Source organism: Sorex araneus, chromosome X (genome assembly GCF_027595985.1).
Source record: "Sorex araneus isolate mSorAra2 chromosome X, mSorAra2.pri, whole genome shotgun sequence".
NCBI lineage: Eukaryota > Metazoa > Chordata > Mammalia > Eulipotyphla > Soricidae > Sorex > Sorex araneus.
In genome coordinates, this window is record NC_073313.1 from 371,690,480 (window position 1) to 371,712,700 (window position 22,221).

General features: G+C 51.8%; 1 protein-coding gene across 4 annotated transcripts in view; it reads right to left on the minus strand.

Moving 5' to 3' along the window:
* MAP4K3 (mitogen-activated protein kinase kinase kinase kinase 3) overlaps positions 1-22,221 on the minus strand; it is a 132,459-nt gene that overhangs the window by 22,828 nt on the left and 87,410 nt on the right. For 2 of the 4 annotated variants that reach the window (XM_055119811.1, XM_055119809.1), the window contains 5 exons: positions 12,076-12,134; positions 7,803-7,841; positions 7,577-7,630; positions 2,471-2,513; positions 1,030-1,189 (listed from right to left, as the gene is read on the minus strand). In XM_055119811.1, coding sequence (XP_054975786.1) covers positions 1,030-1,189; positions 2,471-2,513; positions 7,577-7,630; positions 7,803-7,841; positions 12,076-12,134 — 355 coding nt within the window. The remainder of the gene's footprint in view (positions 1-1,029; positions 1,190-2,470; positions 2,514-7,576; positions 7,631-7,802; positions 7,842-12,075; positions 12,135-22,221) is intronic. The other 2 variants (XM_055119812.1, XM_055119810.1) reach the window with 1 other exon arrangement.

Sequence of the window (22,221 nt, forward strand, 5' to 3'; positions counted from 1 at the left end):
AGTTAAACTGCGGCACCGGGCCAGCAGCTGGATGGACGAACATGTGGAGTCTTGCTGCCGTCTATACTTCTCCTCTGTGTGATCTTTTCTTTATCAATTTCCCCTTGCCTCTCCCTCTCTTTGAAAAAATCTTTCTTATTCAGTTCTCCTCTCTCTCTCTCTTCTCTGTCTCTGTCTCTCTCTCTTCCCCTCTCCCTCTCCCTCAGACCTGCTGCAGTTGGAGGCCACCAAGGTCACGCCTGCTGAGTTGTAGGAGCACAGGGACCCGGGGTCTGACTCGGCCCTGTGCAGGGGCCGTGATTTACCACTTGAGCTAGCTCCCTGGCCGTCTCCTTTCCCTCTCCCAGTTTTATCCTAGGTCCTAGTTCCTTCCTTCACCATTCTTGTGTGAAAAACCCAAAAGGTGAAGTGACGAAGACTGGAACACTGTATAACCGAAACCCAGTCATAAACAGCTTTGTAACTCTCCCGGTGATTCAATAAAAAAAAATTTAAAAAAAATGCATATTCTTCTACTTAAACATACTCTAGAAAAGGGGGTAATTTAGATTAGAGAATATACAGTTATCTAAGAGAGTTTAGCTGCTCTTTTAAAGGAGAGTTTAGTTGCTCTTTTAGAAATGGTTACTTGTGTTCTAGATTGTTCTTCTGTCATTCCTGGCTCTGTGCTCAGGGGAGCCACATGGGTGCCAGGGACTGACCCCAGGATGCGGTGTGCAAGCCAAGTGTCTTACCCACGCTGCCATTTCTCTGGCCATTTCATAGTTTCCCACACTAAAGATGAATGATGAACGAGGCGTAAGTAACTCCTCAAGGGCTGAGAGACAGTACAGCAGGTAGGGCGCGTGCTTGCCTGGTACACAGCAGACCCGGGTTTGGCCTCGGCACCCGTATGGTCCCCGAAGACCTCCAGGAGTGACTCCTGGGGGCGGAGCACCGCTGGGCGTGGCCCCAAACACATCCGCTCCACCTCCCCGCACGGCACAGAGGCCCGGAAACGCGTCTGTTGTGCTTGTCCTCCCCCATTACCTAAAGTAACAGGCTTCTGCGGAGGTAATCTGGGAGGCGGGGGTCTCGGTGGGACTTGGGAAGGTTTGGCCGGGCTTTCTGACACGGGACATCTCTTGATTGTTCCTTGATTATCATCTTCAGTAGCATGAGTTTCCTGGGGTATGAATATGGACTTGGGCTAAAACACAGAAAAGGGGATTAATGATTCAACATAAATAAAATTTAAATTAAAATCAACAAACAAAATTAATTAATAAACAAAACTTAAATGATTTATATAACTTATCTTTCTTAAATATACTTGTATTTACATATCCTAATATAAATGTTTGCATATTTATTTTCAGGAAATATACAAATATGCATTATGCAAATACAAGGCTTTCAGGTGTGTTTGCCAGTGAGTCTCAGGGTTATCCCACTATCACTCAGGTGACAGTCATTTCTGTCCTAGAAATATACAGAATCGTTTCCTCAGGCTTTGCTGCTACGGGAGAGGGACGGGGAGCGGCCTCGGGCGGTGAGGACGCTCCTCAGAAGCCTCGCCCTCGCACGCCCAGACGCCAGAGCACCGGCTGTGCCCCTGACCAGTACAGCCCCAGTCCCGACGGCCTCGGCTCCTCCTCCAGGAGCCGCTCACCTTGGCCCGTGCACCCCGCGCCGGGCCGCGCTCAGCCGGACACCGAGGACAGGGACCAGGGACTGGCACTGCCACACCCTGGCCCCAAGCCTGGCCTCGAGCCCAGAGGTGATTACTTTATCAGTAAAAACTGCAATAAATATAAATTTATATCACAACTACCCAAATGAGCTCACCCACCTAGAAATCAGCTGGAATTATTTCATTATGCCTTTGTTTCACGAGAGGATTTTATTGGAAAATCGCTTTTATTTTGTATTTTATTTTTTGCTGCCTGCTCTCTGTAGATCAGGACCTATTTTTACTTTGAAAACATCTTCCCAAGATTAAATATTTATAATAAGTTACAATCTTTTCCCCAGGAAATCAGTGTTACAGGTTTTGATGGAAAACACTTTTATAAAATACGAATTTTCAAATTCAAAAGAAAATACTACTCCATGAATATAATTTTGTTTTCCTTTTTGGGTCACACCCAGGGATGCACAGGGGTCACATGGGATGCTGGGAATCAAACCTGGGTCGGCCTCGCGCAAGGCAAACGCCCTACCCGTGGTGCTATTGTTTCAGCCCCGAATGTAATTATTTTCAGCATACACATTTCTATAATCATTTGAACACTGATATGCTGAATAATTTTTAAAGAGAAAATTAATCATGATCATCTACTTATGATTAGCAACTTTATAGCGTTTTTCTGTGGATCTGAGAAAATACCTACAGAGTGACCATTAAAGCAATATTATTATTAATTGTGATTAATACAGTATTATGGCTAATCCCTCCTCATCCCTCATGTTGAGAAATAAATCTACCAACCTTTGGTGGTAAAGGAGGTGGAACTTTTACTTTCAGGGTTGAACTAAAAACACAAAAGTTTAAAGTCAGCACTCTTAATTTTACAAACAAATATAAGTAAAATATGAAGGAAAAACACATACAAGCACTCTTTCCTAAGTCTGCTTCCCCTCCCCAAGCACTGTGTGAAATGTCTCAGTTACACTGAAACCAAGTATCTGTCAGCTGACATACCGCATTACTTTAGGTTCGGGTACATAAGGTGATGACCTGGAATCCGTAAATGCTGGAAATGGTCTCCTGGACACTGTGCCCCCTGCGCCCCTGACCAGTACAGCCCCAGTCCCGACGGCCCCGGCTTGCTGGGTGTTCTGGACACTGCAGGCTTGTCCCTGTGGCACACTGCCTTCCTCCGCCGTCAGACGCGCCCGCCTCCCGGAGGCTCCACACGGGGGGGGGGGGGGGGGGGGCGCAGCAGTGCCCGTCTGACCTCCCTCGGCACACCCCCCACACTGCCCTCAATGCAAGCTGTCCTTCCGTGGGCGAGCGACATTTCATTGTGCACACACAGTGGCATATACTGTGCAATGAAATGTATCGACATTTTCTGGTTTGGGGACTGTAGGATAACATAGCTTCAGGTAGTTTAGGCTTATTGGGTTACTCCCGTCACAGTGCTCCCATTCCTCTGTGCTTATTTGTAGCTTCTTTCTTAGTGTTCTGTTGACTTGTAAATAATGTTTTTCTCTTCTCCTTGAGTCCTTTGCATAGTTTATTCAGAGCAAGTCCTTTTTATGTGGACACAGGAAGACTTAACAAATGTTATGCTTTTGTAACCTGGGAGTCATTTGACTCTACATGATATTTTCCTTCAGGGCATCTGTTCTCTTGACCTAAGCCTCAGCTGCCCTTACTTCCTAGCACCCCCAAAGCACGGTCCCGACGTGGGACAAGAAGGACCCAGGGCAAGCGGTGAGTTGTGTGCTACCCTGGCATCGAGATGGGCCTGGCCAAAGTGCCTAATGCTTAACTATAAGTTAAGAGCTTGATCATGGACAAATGCTGTCATGATCCAAACAGTGATAACTAGATTCAGACCCTGCTAGGGTGAGGAGTGATTAATCTGGCCTGAGTGCTGTGGTCTGAGCCTGTGGCAAGATGTTGCCAGGAGAGCTGCCTTGCAAGCCTCAATGTATCCCTTGCTATGTCCATACAAAAATAACTAGTATTAAGATGTTAATAAGTTCCTGGACTAAGGAAAAGAAAAAAACCTTAAGAGTGAGGAAGGGCTTTGGAATGCCCTGCCCTCAGGAAGGGCTTTCTTATGTTGATTTTGCTACCAGGCTGGGTGTAGCCTAGAAGGCAAGGTGGGAGAGACAAGGAGGAGGAGAGAGAGAAGCAAGAAAGAAGCGGCAGTTGATCCAGAGAGAGGCCAGAGCTGGGAGTGCGGGAGATGAGAAAGATGGAAGATTGAATAAACGGTAACTAATCAGCAACCAGCTTGGTCCTCGTTCTTCCTTCGCCTGTCCTTGACCAACGGCCGTCCCGATCCAGTCCACACACTGCGGTTCCAGGGCACCAAACGCGGGCGGTGAGACAGAGCCGCCCGGAGAGCCCGCGAGTGCACTCGCCCCTCGAGCTTTAGTTTTTTACAGGGGACCACACCTGCTGCTGACCAGGGGTCACGCCTGGTGGTGCCAGGAATCAAACCAGGGTCAGCTTTGTGTAACCCAACTGTCTCAGCCCCTGTGCTAGCTCTTAGGGTCCATCTCTATCCTGATTATTGCACAGAATGCTGCAATAAACGCGTATTTATGCACCTATCTTTTCAAAACTAGGTTTTGTTTCCATCAGATAAACACCCAGAAAAAAGATTTCTAGATCGGGGCTGGAGCAATAGCACAGCGGGTAGGGCGCTTGCCTTGCACGCGGCCAACCCAGGCTGACCCAGGTTCGAATCCCAGCATCCCATATGGTCCCCTGAGCACCGCCAGGGGTAATTCCTGAGTGTAGAACCAGGAGTAACCCCTGTGCATTGCTGGGTGTGACCCAAAAAGCAAAAAAAAAAAAAAAAAAAAAAAAAAAAAAGATTTCTAGATCACACGGCAGTTCTGTGTGCAAGTTGTCATTTTCCGTGGTGCAAGGCACTGAACCCCAGGTCTCACATATGCAAGGCTCCCCTGCCTGTAACTTTCCATTTATCACTGATGTCAGTTTCCCCAGGGGCCAAACCCACAGTGCTCCCGAGTCCGGTGGTGGGACCCAGTGACCTCCTGCCTGGCATTCCTGTCACTGCGTGACTCCATGTCCCCTGACAGCATCTGAGTGTTCTGCCTGTCTGTCCGCACCCTCACTGACATCTGTCTCTCACGGCCTTTCTGCGGAGACCTGCCTGGAGGAGGAGGTGGGCTCGCTCTCCGAGGATCTGGCCCGCTTCCCTGGCGGTCAATGACACCGAGTTTTCAGCCATGGACCTCGGGCCACTTGTCCTTTATGGGACAATGTCTCCTCAGACCTTTGGCCCTTATTTTTAGTGGGAATTCTTTCGGGGAAGGCCGAGGGGCCTCTGTTATATGAGTTCTTTATACACTGGGGCTAAGCCCTTGTCTGACAGAAGGGCTTGAAAGCCCTCCCACCGAGTACGCCGGCCGGCCTTTCACTTGGTTGACAGCTTCCAATGCTCTGCAGACACTTCTTTTCTTTTTGACATGTTCCACTTGTTCTTTCATTTTTGTTGCTCTTGTTTTTGAAACCAAATCCAAAAATTAAGTGCCGAGATCAATATAAAGGATCTCAGTGCCCATGTTTTCTTGCGTTAAATGAAGGATTATTCCAAAGCTGGCAGTGTGGTGCTTTGCTCGGAAACTGGACAGACTGCAGTTTCCACTGAAAGATTCTGGATGAAGTTCTTCAAAAGGTACATAAAGGATTCGAAGCTGAGTGACTGAAACTCAGGAGCAGAGTCTGACAGAGAAACAATGAGGTGACCAAGCATCACCGTGGCAGGTGAGGCCGGCACTGGTCAGTCTGGCAGGCCGCTGCTGCTGAGTGCCGGTAGGTGGGAGGACGCCCGCCTTGCCTGCGCTCCACCCCTGCCACCCGCAATGTCCCCGGAGCCCACCAAGGGTGGCCCCTGAGTGCAGAGCCAGGATCCCTGAGCACAGCCGGGTGTGGCCCCAGAATAAAGAATCCGAAACACTGATACATGCAAATGGGAATATCCCCCTTGGGAACACACCCTCCTGTCCCAGCGCGCCGACCACAGGAACTCTCTCTGGAGCTGCCAGCCACTGACAAAACCCCCAATCCTTCATTAATAATAGCAAGAGTGCTGCGAACGCCTCTCGGGGAGCCCGCAAGCTACCCGGAGTACCCCGCCCGCACGGCAGAGCCTGGCAAGCTCCCCGTGGCGTATTCGGTATACACAATGGGGACGTTACTGGTGCCCGCTCGAGCAAATGGATGTGCAACGGGACGACAGTGCTACAGTGCTGCAAACTGATCTGTGTCCCGAGGAGCCCGAAGCCCCAGAGGGAGGGACCAGATTCTGTGGCCTCATCAGCACGAGGGTCTGATCCGGCGCTGCTGGTGGCCCTGAGGCAGGAAACAGGTGCACGTGTGTGCACGTGTGTACCCTGCTAAGGAAAGGCCACGGGGAGACACAGCAAGAGAACAGGCCAGGACACAGGAGCAGGCTCTCACCAGGGGCCAGGCCGCGGGCATGCGACCCTGCGAGACGCGGCCAATGTCCTGTCCGAGTCCTGCGGCTTGTTCCGCGAGGGTGGGGGGTGCTTAGAGCCCTTGTATAGAGATGGGGTACTGAGCATCGGGGTACTGACGCCTGGTACTTAACCGGGCTGAAGCAGTTTTAGGGAGGGTGAAGCGAGAGCAACGTTAAGGGGAGGGGTCAGGGGCCAGGCAGTGGGGACGCTGGTCCGCAGGCCTCCATCCTGTTCGAGGACACAGACGATGAGGAACACGCCGCAGAAGTGCGGCAGTTAGAGGCGACGGGAAGGGGACCCGCTGTACACGTCCCCGAGCCCCGCTCGGAAGGGAACGGGCTCGCGCCAGGTGACTCGGGAGCGAGCCGCCGAGAGGCCGGGCAGGGCGCCGGGGCACGGGACCGTCCCTGCTAGAGCAGCGAGAGGGCGCGGGCTGCAGCAGGAAGGACCCGGGCAGGGACAGGCAGGCGGGCGAGGGCAGCGAGGGGACAGGGAGGGCCAGGGGGGACTGACGAGGGCCGGGCCGGGCGCGTCTCCCCGCTCTGCCCTGGCTGGAGAAGGCCGTGTTCTCTGCCCAGTAAAGACAACCGTGCGGAACAGGACAGGCCGAGGGTCCTGCCTCCTCCCGGCCCCACGCTGGCCCGCTCTGCACTGAGCCTGCGGGTGGAGCCGGGGCGCTTGGGGGGGTTCGGTCGGGGGTCCCCAGGGCCAGGCCCCGGCAGGAAGCAGAAGGGAATTCTCTCCCCGACTCCCGCGTGCTCAGAGGCTGGTTGCGCGGCGGGAAGGCGTGTGTGGGCTGGGCGGCGCTCGCCCGGACACTGTCCATGCTGTGGGTTCCCGCCCTGTCTGTCCGTGACACTCTGCTAGGGACGCCTGGGCGTCCAGGGCGACCAGCACAAAGAAGGAACAAGCTGGGGACCAAGCCATGGCACTGTGCGATGGGTGACATTCACATCCCTGTCTCTGTCAGGATCCCTGTCTCTGTTAAGATCCCTGTCTCTGTCAGGATCCCTGTCTCTGTCAGGATCCCTGTCTCTGTCAGGATCCCTGTCTCTGTCAGGATCCCTGCCTGTCAGAATCCCTGTCTGTCAGGATCCCTGTCTCTGTCAGGATCCCTGCCTGTCAGGATCCCTGTCTGTCAGGATCCCTGTCTCTGTCAGGATCCCTGTCTCTGTCAGGATCCCTGTCTCTGTCAGGATCCCTGTCTGTCAGGATCCCTGTCTCTGTCAGGATCCCTGTCTGTCAGGATCCCTGTCTCTGTCAGGATCCCTGTCTCTTTCAGGATCCCTGTCTCTGTCAGGATCCCTGTCTCTGTCAGGATCCCTGTCTCTGCTAACCTGCCTGATGGATGAGATCAGGCCAGAGCGACAACTTCTCTTTGACCAAAACTAGAAACAAAACTTACTGTTTAGATTCATCACCGTCCCCTTCATCATCTTCTAAATGTGCCACATGCCCGCTGAAGGAAGGAAGGAAGGACAAGCCCACCGTTACCGAACGGACCTCACGGCTCGGCTCCCGGCCCTCTGAGCTGCCTTCACAGAGCAGGATTCACACCAGGAGGGGACACTCTTGCTCATCAAGCCCCCCAAAACAGAAATTATTTTCAGTTTAATAAAAATTAAAGTTACCGCTGATGTAATTCTTCTTCAACCGACTTCAGGAGGCTCCTGGAAAGGAAGGAAAGGGGAGCGAGTGAGTGAGCGACAGGTGCTTCGCGCAGCCAGCACCGTGCCTGGCTCCCTCGAGGCTCCCCTCAGCAGCTCCTGTCGCCAAGGTCTCCAGCCAGGGAAGCCCGGCGCCCGCGGGACACGCCGCTGTGACCCTCCCGCGGGGACGCGGCCCACCCCGAGTGTCCTCGTCTCCGTCCTCACCAAGGAGGGCGACACTCCGAAGACGCCATGCTCTCAGGCAGCCCTGCGAGGGGACGCCACCGAAGCACACATGCACACACGTGGGCACACGCGGGGCGTCCTCCGGCGGGCACGGCCGACACTCCGACACAGGGTCGGGCCGGCACCGCAGTGGGTGTCGGGGCTGGCCAAGACGGCACCTGCCCCCTAGACTCCGCCCCCAAAGGCCTTCTCCAAGCCTGGGGTGAGGGGACTCGGGACCCCGGAGACCACGGCAGGCAGCGAGACCAGCAGTGGCCTGAGTAGAGCCAGCAGGAAGCCCTGCGCACTGCCCATGGAGGCACCCGGCCCCGGAAGGCGGCACCTCTCATGTCTGCACATACACGCACATTAAACTACATACACACACATAGACACTGGGGGGAACCGACAGGCACACTGCTCTGTAGAATGGAGCCCTCAGCCTGGAGACTGAGTGACCAGGGAAAGCGGCGAGGCGGCGGCGTGGAAGGCCCCTCTCCCGCCCGCCCGCCAGGCGGCAGGCTCTGTGTGAAGGCAACGAGCGGGGCCCCCGCAGTTTGGGGGCTGGGGGCCTGGGGTCTGCTCGGGACTGATGCCGGCCGCGGGCCAGGCGAGCCCTTGGCTCCCGTCTCTCTCGGGGCCTGCTGCTGACCCCGGGGGGCAAGGGCTCAGGAAGGCTATCTGGCACCTCTCGCTCCAGACTCCTGATGTGACACGGGAACTGCACTGGTTGGAAACGTTTATCTGAAGCCCTAAAGCTCCCCCAGCAGTGAGCACCCAGCAAACGGCCAGCAAGTGTTTCCTTGTTACCAGGCAGCATCTCCTTAATTTTTCCCAAGTGTGCTTGAGGGGTCCCGAGCCCCCGAGAGGGTCTGTGGGTCTAGAGCGGCCCCAGATCCGAAGCATTCCCGTTCTGCATTTCCACTGGCAGGACACTAGGCCCTGGGGCTCAGAGTAAGGCAGACGGGCAGTGCGGCCTTTACCAAAGCCAGGAGCCAGGAGCGGCAGGCGTGTAGGACGACGCTGCCCCTCACCCCCCTCCGGTCACGGAGGCAGCCTCTGGCCATCAGGGGGCTCCGACAGCCTCAGCCCAGCACTCGCCGGGCCTCGAGGCGTCTGCAAACCCCGTGGTGACAGTCTCTGCTCTGACCCCAGGGCAGGGGTCATGTGGTTTATGAGGCCAGCACCCGAAGTGGCATGTGAATAGCACCCTAATAAGTCCTAACATGTGACTTGTGACATGTTATACACAGATTATTTTACATATTTTTAAAGTTCTCAGCTTCAATCTCTATTACTAGAAACCTGTTTGAACAAAAACTCTGCACTCCTCAGTAGTTTTCAAAATCATTAAAGGTTCTGAGACCAAAAATCTAAGCACTCAACTGGCTAATCAATTTAAATATTTCTAAACTGTGGGATTTTATATCATTCAAAAAAATATCCCCCAAACTTATTTTCTTACATATATGCCAACTATCACTGAGTCACTTCTTTTCCTTATAAGGAATGCTAGGATTAAAATAATTGAGAAATGAAAAATGTAGCTTTGCTTTCAGTCACTATATTTAATTAGCTCCCGAGGCACTCGCTATTAAAAAAAGTGTTTTCAAAATATCCACTTATGCATTAAATGCATGAAATGATTACGCATGAAACCATCATCAGCAGTACAGGGAGTCACAGCATCTCAACAAAGAGTAAAAAAATAAGAGGGTTTTATGGAGCTGAAATAAAACAAGAGGGTCTGTCTGGAGCACGAGGCGCTCTAAGGGTAAGGGGAAGGCGGCTATCGGGGCGCTGAGGGTTTCTAAGTTCACTGTGTTGTTTGTTAATGAAGCTGCAGAAATCACGGCTGTTAGGAAGACCCGGGCCCAGAGCTCCCCAGGCTCCCACCGAGTGACACACGGCTAAGTCAGCTGACGGGCTCGTTGCAACCCCTCTGACCACAGGCCGAGAACCCGCGAGACCCTCGGCTGGCTTGCTGGAATCTGCTTAGGAAGTCTCGCTGCTGCTTACGGGAATCTTTCAAAACTGCCGACCTGGCTGAGAACAATCCGCAAGCACCGCCAAGACAGCTCCTGACTTCTCTGAACGGAAAGGCCGGCTTTAATCGCTCCGACTCACTGGCAGAGTGGACACTGGGGTAGGCGGTCAGCACGCCCTCCTGTATGGACACCAGACACGCTAAGGTGACACTGGGGTAGGCGGTCAGCACGCCCTCCTGTATGGACACCAGACACGCTAAAGGCCTTTCCGTTCATCCGTGTGTCCATCCCCTCTCACGGCCTACAGGCAGGCCGCCGGTGCCCGCTGGACCTGAGAGCCTGGGGTCAATGTCTGAAAGTCACTGGCCGCAGGGGCGCGTTCTGAGCCCAGGGCGAGTGCTCCGGGCTTGGAACGGTCCCTCAGAACTGCTCTTTACCCTTGCCTATGTCTCTGGGAGAGAATCTGCCTTTAGAACGTCCTCTCTCAATTTGAAAATAAAGTAAGGTTTCTTTTCGGCTTCGGATGGCGAGAAAAGCTGACCTCAGTAGTAGCAGAACTCGACAGGAAACTGACCAGTGAGAAGTATGATGTTCTAGGCCCACAGAGCACCCCAGATGCCCCGAGTGTGGCCTGCACAGGGAGACCCTCACAGTGGGCCTGGTGGCCGCGCCCGTCAGAGGAGGGGGAGCCCCTGAGCGCGGACACGCGGCCCAGCCGGAGCCAAGCAGACACAGCGGCACGGAAAGACAATGCCACATCCATGCTCATGTCACCGCATGGAAGCACGTGACCACGGAACACGGCGAGGGCAGTGGGCTGGCACCTACCTTGCCAGTGACTCGTCACACAAAACACAGGTCCTTAAGCAGGAGCCAATTAACCAGAAAACGAAGGGTGGGCAAGTGATTAAGATTTTACCCAGCCAGCGTAACAGTATGCCATGAAAACGCCCGACACGCAGGACCAGGCACGGGAAAGGGGGGTCTGCAGTGCGGTCAGGGAGGGTCCTATATGCACAGTCACTCCCACCAGCATCGAACTCAAAAGCACACAAGAAACAGAGAAGCAATATTCTGACTTATCCATTCTCCTAAACTCACCAAAATTTGCTAACAGGGTCATGTTTAGAAAAATAACATAAAAAAGGGCACTTAAATTTTTCTTTAATTTGCTAACTTGTTAATGAGACAAACTGTTCCATTAACGAGGCAGGACAAACTACACACAGCAACTGTTTCAAGTTTCTCTTTTCTACAGGGTAAACACTCTTATTTTTCCATTTTAAGAAACATAAATAATGTCCAATCAAAGAAAAACAGCAACAACAAATCCCTACCCCAAAGTATTTAATTGCCATTCAGTAAAGGAAGATTAATGTGCTTCTCTAGGCAGTTATTCGAAGACTCGGCGCTCAGCTGAGAACACAGGGCATTCAGATTAGAAACCCAAATGTTGATAAGCATTCGGGCGAATTTCTAGGTCTCAGTGCTACGATGTAATGAAACTGTTCTTTGGACACTTTAAGCTGTTCTAGAGATTAAAACCGTGTCCACACCGTGGGCAGCCTGAGACTGAGCAGTGTGCCTTCCTGCCCGGCTCAGGGAAGGACTCGCGGGTGAAGGTGTGGGCAGACATGCAGCTGGCATGTGCAGGGCACGCCCAAGGCCCGCTGCTGCGGCTGGCGCCAGCTGTGACCGGGAACACGTCGGAAGCTACTATCCGTACTTTAAAAGACCCGGCAGCTGAAAAAGTTAGCAAAGAGATTCCAAAGTAATACGCCTGTGACCTCCGCCTCCAGAGGTCGCCACATCAGGAGATGGGTGGCGGGACTAAGAGGAGCACGGAGGGGAACTTAGCAGTGGAGACGGTCTGACGCGAAGGCATCAACCGAAGCTGCGGAGACTCGACCTTCCCCACTCACGGTGACCGGCTAACGCCAGACAGGGACCAAGGGAAAGCTAACAGCATCTTATACAATGCATCGACCAGACTAACCCAACTTACTGAATTTTCCATTTAATTAAAAATTTGTTTTACTTACTTGTTTGCACCTAGGAAGTAATTACTTGAGTGTCCTTGTCCATATTCCAGCTGTAGGTCCTGGCAGTACAAAACACGACATTTAGCCAAACAGCAGTACATCCCACCCAGTCAAACAGCAGGACATCCCACCCAGTCAAACAGCAGGACATCCCACCCAGTCAAACAGCAGCACATCCCACCCAGTCAAACAGCAGGACATCACACCCAGTCAAACAGCAGGACATCACACCGAGTCACACTACATCACACTAACATGTATTGTTTTTAAAAGAGAAATACCCCAGCCTGCAAATAAATCTGTATTGCTCTCTGTCCTTAAAAATGGGAATGACTAGTAACAGTAAAATATTTTTGAAATCTTTAGTCCTGACATACATACTTTAAATTCAGCACTTTTCTGAGAACTTGTTTAAAAGAGTATATGGATGTTTCATTTATAATTACTACTACCATAAGGGATAGCTGTGAAAATTAACCTTATTATTATTTCTTGGTGTCGGGGATAGACCTCAGGGCCTCATTTACGTGATGCATCTACTTTATCACTGAGTTATATCCAGACTAAAAATCAGTTTTAGTTAAAAAAAAAAAGTTCAAATAAGGTATTCACTCTCTTAAGTAAATTTAACAATAGAGAACTAGCAATGAAATCTTGGTTTGCAATGAACCTAGAAAATTTTTTCTATGACTGCTTCAAATTATTTCTATGACTGCTTCATATACGTAAGGAAGAGTAGGGTACGATTGTAAAGGGGTGAAAACTACAGATACGCAACTCCAATGCCTTCTTGTGAAGAAAACAAACGCACGAACAAACCCTCTGCCACCAGCGTGAAGACCACAGAGCAACGCCCCCTCTGCCCTTTCTGAGCTGCTCAGAGCGCCTGGACGGCTGCTGGCTCAGCACTGCACCCGCCCTGCCAGGACACCTGCCCTAGAAGGCACCCGAGTGCGCCTCCTTCCGGCGCAGGCTCCCAGCGGGAAGAGGCGGGCCCGCAGCCCCGTCTCCGAATCACCGGACACTGCATTTTTAATCAACTCTCAAGTTGATCGGAGCAGAGCCCGGCGAGGGGAGGGCCCAGCTCTCACCTATGACCAAGACCTACCCGTGCGGGACAACTTAACGCCCCTCAGGGCTCAAAAGCTGTGACTATGTACCTAACACTGCAGCTTGGGGACACGCATGGGGACAGTCACAAAACACTAAGTGGAGGAACAGAAGGACCCCGAGCGTTGAAGTGGAAATCACTTTCACGTCTGAGTACCAGAAGACCTGTCCAAAGTCTATCTGATGAAAACTCAAACGTCTAGCTTAAGACAAGGTTCAAATTTGATCTCTGTCAGTATCTGTGTCCTTCCAAGCGTCAGTGGCCTGCCAGAGCCAGGAGAGATCGCGTGTCATGAGGGAAAGATGCGCCGGCTGTCACGCTCGCCTCCCTGAAGCCCTACAGGGAAAGGCCACCTGTGCTCTCCCAGCCCGGCCGCAGTGGATGGATCAGTCCCCTCCTCGCTAGGCGGCACGACCGTCACGTGGCCGGGGCTCACACGGGGCCTCTCGCTCTCCCTCAGGGAAGGGCAGCACTCGTCTGGGTGAAGCCACTTCTAGCCTCACGCTTCCTCTCGCCAGCTGCAGCTCCCGGGCCTCTCCCTGACCACCGACCCCTAGGGTCAACAGAGCCCCGACCTTTAGTCGGCTCACTTCCCGGCCAATGGCCCGGTCACAACGGGGAGCAGCGGCCCCACGTGACAGCGCGGGCAGGAGCAGTGCCCTGGGGAGCTGAGGAACCCTCCGCCAGGGGAACTGGACAGAGGCGGCTGGGGGGAGATGGTCACGTGTCCAGCACCACCGTAAGGGACCCCTGCTTCAGGGACTCTTTCTCCCGACACCAAGCCAGGTGTCAGCAGCCGTGGGGAGTGCCCAGCAGCACGAGGCATGTCATCAGAAAACCACCCCGACTCCTCCTAGTTGGAATCTCATCGCAGTTACTTCCACTCTCCTCCACTGGCACCTCTTCAGGGCAACTCTTCCATTCGGGAACGAGAACCACAGGACAGGAGGAACAGCAGACGTGGGCAGGGCGAGTGCTGGTAAACCCGCAGGTCAGCCCCAGGCAGACAGACTTTACATGCTTTGCAAAAGAACTTGCAGACACTAGTCCTGGTCTTCAGTACACCGTGGGTGCGGTGTGGGGTGGCCAGGGAGGTGAGGGATGGGCCTCTGTGAGAAGCCCTCCCATTAACAGCAGTGCAGACCACGGTGCCAAAAATAAAAGCTAGAAGATTAAAAAAAGAGAAGCTATTCTGTCATTTATAAGCTGCCACCAAAATTACGCTTGTGAAAACACCCACAGTGATCCGACAAGATGGTATTTGAGCTAAATACATATAAACATGTCAGGACAGACATCAGGCACCAAACTTATTAGTGAGCGACAATGTTTATATGCACACAAGCAAAATAAACACCGTGGGCTAAACACATGCAACAGACTGTAGAGATGCAACCAAAATGCTCAAACTGAAGTTCAAGAGGGTCACTGGGGCCCAATTAAAATGCCCTCGTGTCACAAAATCCTAAGCTCCCATTCACGGCCTTAATGAACGAAGGACTATCGACTATCTTCCAACCTCAGAGGCAGCCAGAAGGAAGCCCGTGCCAGAAAAACATCGGAACAGAACCAAGGGTGTGCAGGGGAGCGCGGGGAGAGACTGCGATCAGAGTGCCTTGCAGTCCCGCCAGCCCCGGGAGATTACCAACTCTCCACTGCGTGAGGAAAACTGCGGGAAGCCCACGGAATCAATATAGCTGGTTACAACACAAGAAAAAACCCCGCGAAACTTTAGTCAAATATATTTGTAACCGAGAGAAAAAAGATTTCTTTCTCACTAAAATAGGAGAAGTATGGTACAAATAAGGGCCTAAAGACCATCGAGCGTGCAGGCAGCTCACTGGCGTTGTGAAAGGGCCAACGCCCGGATGATGCAGATCTGTTCCTTCACGAGTCAGGAGAGTGGGCCGGAGGGTCGCTGCTCAGACCGAGAGGCAGAAACCTTCAGGCACCTCGGCTGGGAAGCCACTGTGGCTTGGAGATGAGGACGGGCAGGCCAGGCGTGGTATCCGGAAAGCGTCACGCAGCAGGAAGAAATCCTCCCAGAAGCTGTCCTGACCACCGAAGGGATCAGAAGACACTACTTCTGTCTGGTTTTGAGCCACACCCGGCTGCGCTCAGGGGTCACTCTTTCACTCGTGGCAGGCGGGGGAGCCCTGGAGTGCCAGGGTGAACAGGCTGGCTGCCGACGGCAAGTGCCTTACTGGCGGTACTACTGCTACAGCCCCATCAACATTTTTTTTTTTTTTGGTAATACGTAAAATGAACAGAGCTGCATTTACTGTTCCTACTTTATTTTACTTTTTTTGCTTTTTGGGTCACACCCGGCGATGCTCAGGGGTCACTCCTGGCTCTGCACTCAGGAATTACTCCCGGCGGTGCTCAGGGGACCATACGGGATGCTGGGAATCGAACCCAGGTTGGCCGCATGCAAGGCAAATGCCCTCCTCATTGTGCTATTGCTCCAGCTCCCTAGTTTTTGTTTGATTTCTGGGTCACACCCCATGGTGCTCAGGACTTCCTCCTGGCTCTGCGCTCAGGGATCACTCCTGGTGGTGCTCCTCTATTTCCAGGGACTTACCTGAAGAATAGCAATTTATTTTTAAAATTAATTTTCTTATTTTAAAAACAATAGTCGCGTGAAACAACAAAGCTATTGCCGAGTGGGTCTCCGGCACCTTTCTCTCTGCAGGCTGCGTCCAGGAGAGGAACTCTGCACAACACAGGCCTCTCGGCACCGCGGCTAAGGGGGCGGAGGGCGTCCGCACTCTCCCGCCTCTGAGCACCCCTCCTCCCAGCTGGGTGCTGCCCCTCCCTGTCCAGCCCCCGCCCCTCAACGGGCATGTTTCCCACCCAGTTCCAGCTCTACGTTATTTCCATGTCTTCGGGTGTTCGTCATTCCCACTGTTTCTTTAAATCCCGCGCGGGAACGAGGTCGTTCTGCCTGTCCCTCCCGTACGCTCCATTAGGCACGACCCTCGGCTGGTCCCAACAGGCAGCGGCAAACTGCGTGTTTATCTTTGCTTCTGGCCAAGCAGGATTCCACGTGCACGTGGGCCACAGCCTTACCCCCGCATCCTTCTCGGGCTCCCGGGGAGGGGCTGCTGGGGCCTCGGGTGCAAATGTCTCCTTCCTTCTGGCTTGGGCCCCGGGGTATACTCCAGGAAGTGGGGCTGCTGGGTCAAATAGAAGCCCAATTTATAGGTTTTTCAGAAGTGTTTACATTGTTTTCCAGAAGGGCCGGAGTAGCTGGCATTCCCACCCGAAGTGAGTGCCTTTCTCCCTGCCTCGTCCGTGCCAGCACTGGCTCTTGTTCTTCTGACATGTGCCAGTCTCTGCCGTGTCAGACGGCAGCTCACCTGCTTTGATTTGCATCTCCCTGATGATTAGTGCGGCAGAGCATTTTCTCACGTGCCTTTTTCTTGAATAACACTGGGTTGTCCTTGCTCCTTCTGCAGGGAGCTGAGGTTTACTGAGTTACTCCCACAACAGTGCCCCTGAGGCACACCCAATTCCATTAAGCACTAATGATCCTATGTTGCTTTTCTTTCCTTTATGTCACTGACATGGTTCATTTAGCAGCGTCCTTTTTGTACAGACACGCGAAGACAGTTGATGCTGTGCTCTGTAACGTGGGAGTTAAGTGACTCCAAAATAGTATTTACTCCTGGGCATCCATCATATTTACCTGACTTAAGCCTCAATTGCCCTTACTTTCTAACAGCTCCAAAAGAAGGGGCCCGATGAAGGGACTGGATGGACCCGAGGCAAGCTGTGCGCCCTGGCACTGGACGGGGACAGGCTAAGTGCCATCAGTGTGGTCAGTCAAGAGCACGGTCATGGACAAACTGTCAGCTTCAAAAAGAAGCAACTGAACAAGGACCCTGCTGGGGTGAGGAAAGACGAGCCTGGCCTGAGGCCTGTGGTCTGGGATGTCCGGCGAGATGTCCCTGGAGAGCCGCCCTTTAAGCGTAATAGGTCTCCCTGTGTCCATGCAAAAGGACTAGAAATATATGGCCTAGACGAGAACTGGTCGAGGACTAGGAGGGCGGAACCAGGGTGACGGAACCATGAAGACTGGGACTACGACCGGAGCTACGGCTGCGACTGTGCAGTAAGGGAGATGGACCGCGCTGGCAGGAGGGAGAGAGTGGCTCCCAGCCAGCCCGGGGCCCTGCTTCTCCGCCCATCGCTGTGGGCCGGCCAGGGTCTCTGCCACCAAATGCGCGAGTCCCACGCGTGCCCAGACGCTTTTCTTTGAAACTCACACCTTCTGGCAATTTGTATTTCTTCTTTGGGGAAGTTTCTACTCATCTCTTCTCCCCATTTCTGGATGGGGTTGGACGTTTTTCCTTGCAAAGTTCTCCCCATGCCTGATGTATCTCCCACATTAACCCCTTATCAGACGCGTGCTGGGTGAGCGATTCCTCGTAGCCCGGGGGCTGTCTCTGCATCCTGGTCACCGGTTCCTCTGAGGTGCAGAGCCTCTTAGTTTGATGTAGTCCCATTTGTTAATCTTTGCTTCCCCATGCTTGGCTGGATATGTAGGATAACATAGCTCTAGGTAGTTTAGGTTTATTGGGTTACTCCCGTTACAGTGCTCCTATTCCTCTTTGTTTATTTGTAGCTTCTTTCTTAGTGTTCTGTTGACTTGTAAATAATGTTTTTCTCTTCTCCTTGAATCCTTTGCATAGTTTATTCATAGCAAGTCCTTTTTGTGTGGACACAGGAAGACTTAACAAATGCTATGCTTTTGTAACCTGGGAGTCATTTGACTCTACATGACGTTTTCCTCCAGGGCATCTGTTCTCTCTTTTTTTCTTTTAAATTTATTAATGCAGTTAGTTATACCATGTGAATAGATTTTTACAAATATTTTTTTTGGTTTTTTTTTTTTTTTGGGTCACACCCGGCAATGCACAGGGGTTACTCCTGGCTGGCTCTTCACTCAGGAATTACCCCTGGCGGAGCTCAGGGGACCATATGGGATGCTGGGATTAGAACCCGGGTCGGCCGCGTGCAAGGCAAACGCCCTACCCGCTGTGACCTAAGCCTCAGCTGCCCTTACTTCCTAGCATCCCCAAAGCAGGGTCCCGACGTGGGACGAGAAGGACCCAGGGCAAGCGGTGAGTTGTGTGCTACCCTGGCATCGAGATGGGCCTGGCCAAAGTGCCTAATGCTTAACTATAAGTTAAGAGCTTGATCATGGACAAATGCTGTCATGATCCAAACAGTGATAACTAGATTCAGACCCTGCTAGGGTGAGGAATGATTAATCTGGCCCGAGTGGTGTAGTCTGAGTCTGTGGCAAGATGTTGCCAGGAGAGCTGCCTTGCAAGCCTCAATGTATCCCTTGCTATGTCCATACAAAAATAACTAGTATTAAGATGTTAATAAGTTCCTGGACTAAGGAAAAGAAAAAAACCTTAAGAGTGAGGAAGGGCTTTGGAATGCCCTGCCCTCAGGAAGGGCTTTCTTATGTTGATTTTGCTACCTGGCTGGGTGTAGCCTTGAGGGCAAGGTGGGAGAGAGGAGGAGGAGGAGAGAGAGAAGCCAGAAAGAAGCAGCAGTTGATCCAGAGAGAGGCCGGAGCTGGGAGTGCGGGAGATGAGAAAGATGGAAGATTGAATAAATGGTAACTAATCAGCAACCAGCTTGGTCCTCGTTCTTCCTTCGCCTGTCCTTGACCACCGGCTGTCCCGATCCAGTCCACACACTGCGGTTCCAGGGCACCGAATGCGGGTGGTGAGACAGAGCCGCCTGGAGAGCCCGAGAGTGCACTCGCCCCTCGGCGAGCCTTAGTTTTTTACAGTTGGGGGCTTCATCCTTGAAGATGCCTCTAGCTCCAACGTCACGGAGAGTTCTGCCCATGTTTTCCTCTATGTACCTTATGGATTGGACTGGAGCAATAGCACAGCAGGTAGGGTGTTTGCCTTGCACACGGCCAGCCCAGATTCGATTCCTCTGCCCCTCTCGGAGAGCCTGGCAAGCTACCGAGTATCTTGCCCTCACGGCAGGGCCTGGCAAGCTACCGTGGCATATTCAATATGCCAAAAACAGTAACAACAAGTCTCACAATAGAGATGTTACTGGTACCCGCTCGAGCAAATCGATGAGCAATGGGGTGACAGTGATACAGTGATATCTTACGGAATCAGGTCTGTTTTCAAGGTCTTTAAATCCATCTTGACTTTGTGCATAGCTTTAGGAGGAGGTCTGGGTCTCTTAACTGGTAGCTCACCAGTTTTCCCAACACCACTTGCTGAAGAGGTTTCCTTGCTCCATTTCATTTTTTTTTTCCTTTACCAAAGATCAACTGATCATATGCCTGAAGGTCTAATTCAGGATATTCAACAGTATATCTGCGGGTCTCTCTGAATCCCAATACCCTGCTGTTTTAATTGTGAACACTCTGTAGCTCAGTTTTATAGCTTCTGTCTTCTTTTTTCCCCAAGGATTGCTTTAGCTATTCGCGGGGGTTTATTGTTCCATATAAATGTCTCTTGTTTGATTATTTATGTTTGATCTGTTCTTTGAGAAATGTTATGGGTACCCTTATGCGGACTGGTCTGCATCTGTACAATGCTTTGGAGAGTATTGCCATTTTGATATTAATCCTCCCAATCCATGAGCAGGGGATGTGTTTCCACATTTAATTTAAGTTCAATCATTAACGCTTGAAGTAGCATTCTGCAGTTTTCTTTGTACGGGTCTTTCATCTCTTAAGTTAATTTTGACGTATTTGATTTTCTGAGGCACAACTGTGAATGTTACTATCTCTCACTTCTCTTTCATTATTTGCATGCAGGTAAGCTATGGACTTGAGTGTATTAATCTTGTAGCCTGCCACTTTGCTGCATAAATCTATTGCTCCTAGGAGGTTTTTTATGGGTAGTCTTTAAAATTTTCTATATAAAGTATCAAGTCATCCGCAAATAGTGAGAGCCTGACTTCTTCTTTTCCTATCTGGATGCCTCTGATATTTTTCTTGCCCAATTCTGTCATGGCAAGTGCTCCCAGTATGATGCTGAGTGGGAGTGGCCAATGTGGGCCAACTTACCTTGTGCCCATCTCAGAGGGAAGGCTCTTAGACTCTCCCCACTGAGCACAATGTTTGCTGTGGGCTGGTGATAAACGGCTTTGACTATGTTGAGGAAAGTTCCTTCAATTCCTATTTTGTTGAAAGTTTTTATCATGCATGGATGCTGGATCTTGTCAAATGCTTTCTCCACATCTATTGATATGATTCTGTGATTTTTCTTTTTTCCACAGGTGTATCACGCTGGCTGAATTGCGTCTGTCAAACCATCCTTGCCACTTTGAGTCTTAATTGGAGCATTCAGCTCACCGCCACCGAGAGGAGCAGCTGAGCTGGAGTTCTGCGCCAGCTTTACGCGGAGGTTTGGCATATTTTGTGTGATGTATCTTGTCTTAAAGAAGTCCATTTATTTTTGTAAAGATGGGTTTGAGTGTATGAAGTTTCTGAGTTTTTTATCTGTGAAGTTGTGTGTCTTGTACAGCACAACCTTAAGGACACCCCCATGCTCATCTGCAGTGTCACTCACGGTCTCCACGACTCGCAAACAAGTGTCTGTGAGTGGACAGACGGGTAGAGAGGTAGAGTCTACCCAGAAAGGAGCACTACACAGATGTTAGGAACAACCGGAGCCCTTTCCATCTGCAGTACCAAGGCTGAGTCACGCTAACTGAAATGAGTGAGAAAACAGACCTGAGATTTCACTGATATACGGACCGTAAAGAAACAGTCATGAGTGAGTAGGATGTACTTTGGCGAAAAGCGCTTGCCTCACATGCATGAGGCCCAGAGGCCCGGAACTGCTTTTCAATCTCTGGCCCCAACCAGCAGCAGCAAACAAGGCCCAGGACCCCCAGACACGCAGCCGGTCAGGCCAGCCTCCGAGGGGAGGGTGGAGCAGGTGCCCGGCTGGCCAGTGGAGACAGAGGCCAGGCCGGAAGACCCCCATGGACAGTGACATCACACCGAAACTTTCGTGTTACAACGGTGCCCCAGTGAAGCGATTTACAATTTTTAATGTATTTATTTACTTCAAAATTACGCTTTGGCTTTGGGCCACATAAGCAGTGCTCAGGGGTCAGCTGGGTTGGCCACGTGCAAGGCACATGCCTTACTCTGTGCTATTTCTCCGAACCTCAAACTCATTTAAAAAATGCACACAAAGATAGTAAGTAACAAGGGTTGATGAGGATCACTGTATCACTGTCATTCCATTGATCATTGATTTGCTCAAGCGGGCGCCAGTAACGTCTACATCGGTCCTAACCCTGAGATTTTTAGCAGCCTCTCTTTACTCGTTCTTCCCAGCAGTGCTGCACTGGAGGCTCTTTCAGAGTCAGGGCAATGAGACCCATCATTGTTACTGTATTTGGCACATCAAATATACCTTGGAGAGCTTGCCAGGCTCTGCCATACAGGCAGGATGCTCTCGGTACCTTGCCAGGTTCTTCAAGAGGGAGAATTAGGCTGTAAGAGGTCCAGAGTGTTGTTTTATAGTCTCTGGATCTTGGCCATTGATGGGATTACACGGCGCTGGAAGCAGTTTGTGGGTGTGACTACCAAGCTACTGGAAAATGGGGGGTCTGGGTGGAGGAGGCCTAGTCCCGATCCAAGCAGGCTTGGAAATCTTAGCCCCGGTCCTGCACACCTGGGTTCCTCTGCCGGTTCCTTCATGTGTGAGGCTCATCTGAACGTGTGGAGAGTGGCCCTGAGAATGGCTGTGCCTGTCCAGAGGTCTTTGGCTGCCGGGGCTCTGCTCGGGGCGGGGAGGGAAACTCAACACATCCCCCTTTGAGGGGCCCTGGGGAAGACAGCCAGGCACGGGGGCAAGAGACTCTGATGAGTGGTAGGCAAATATTTTCTTCCAGTCTTGGTGTATCTGGTCACTATTTCCTTTGAGGCACAGACGCTCCTCAGTCTGATGTAGAACTATTGGTCTATTTTTTCTCTGTCTTATTGGCCAAAGGCATGAAGTCACTAAAGATGCCTCTAGATTTAA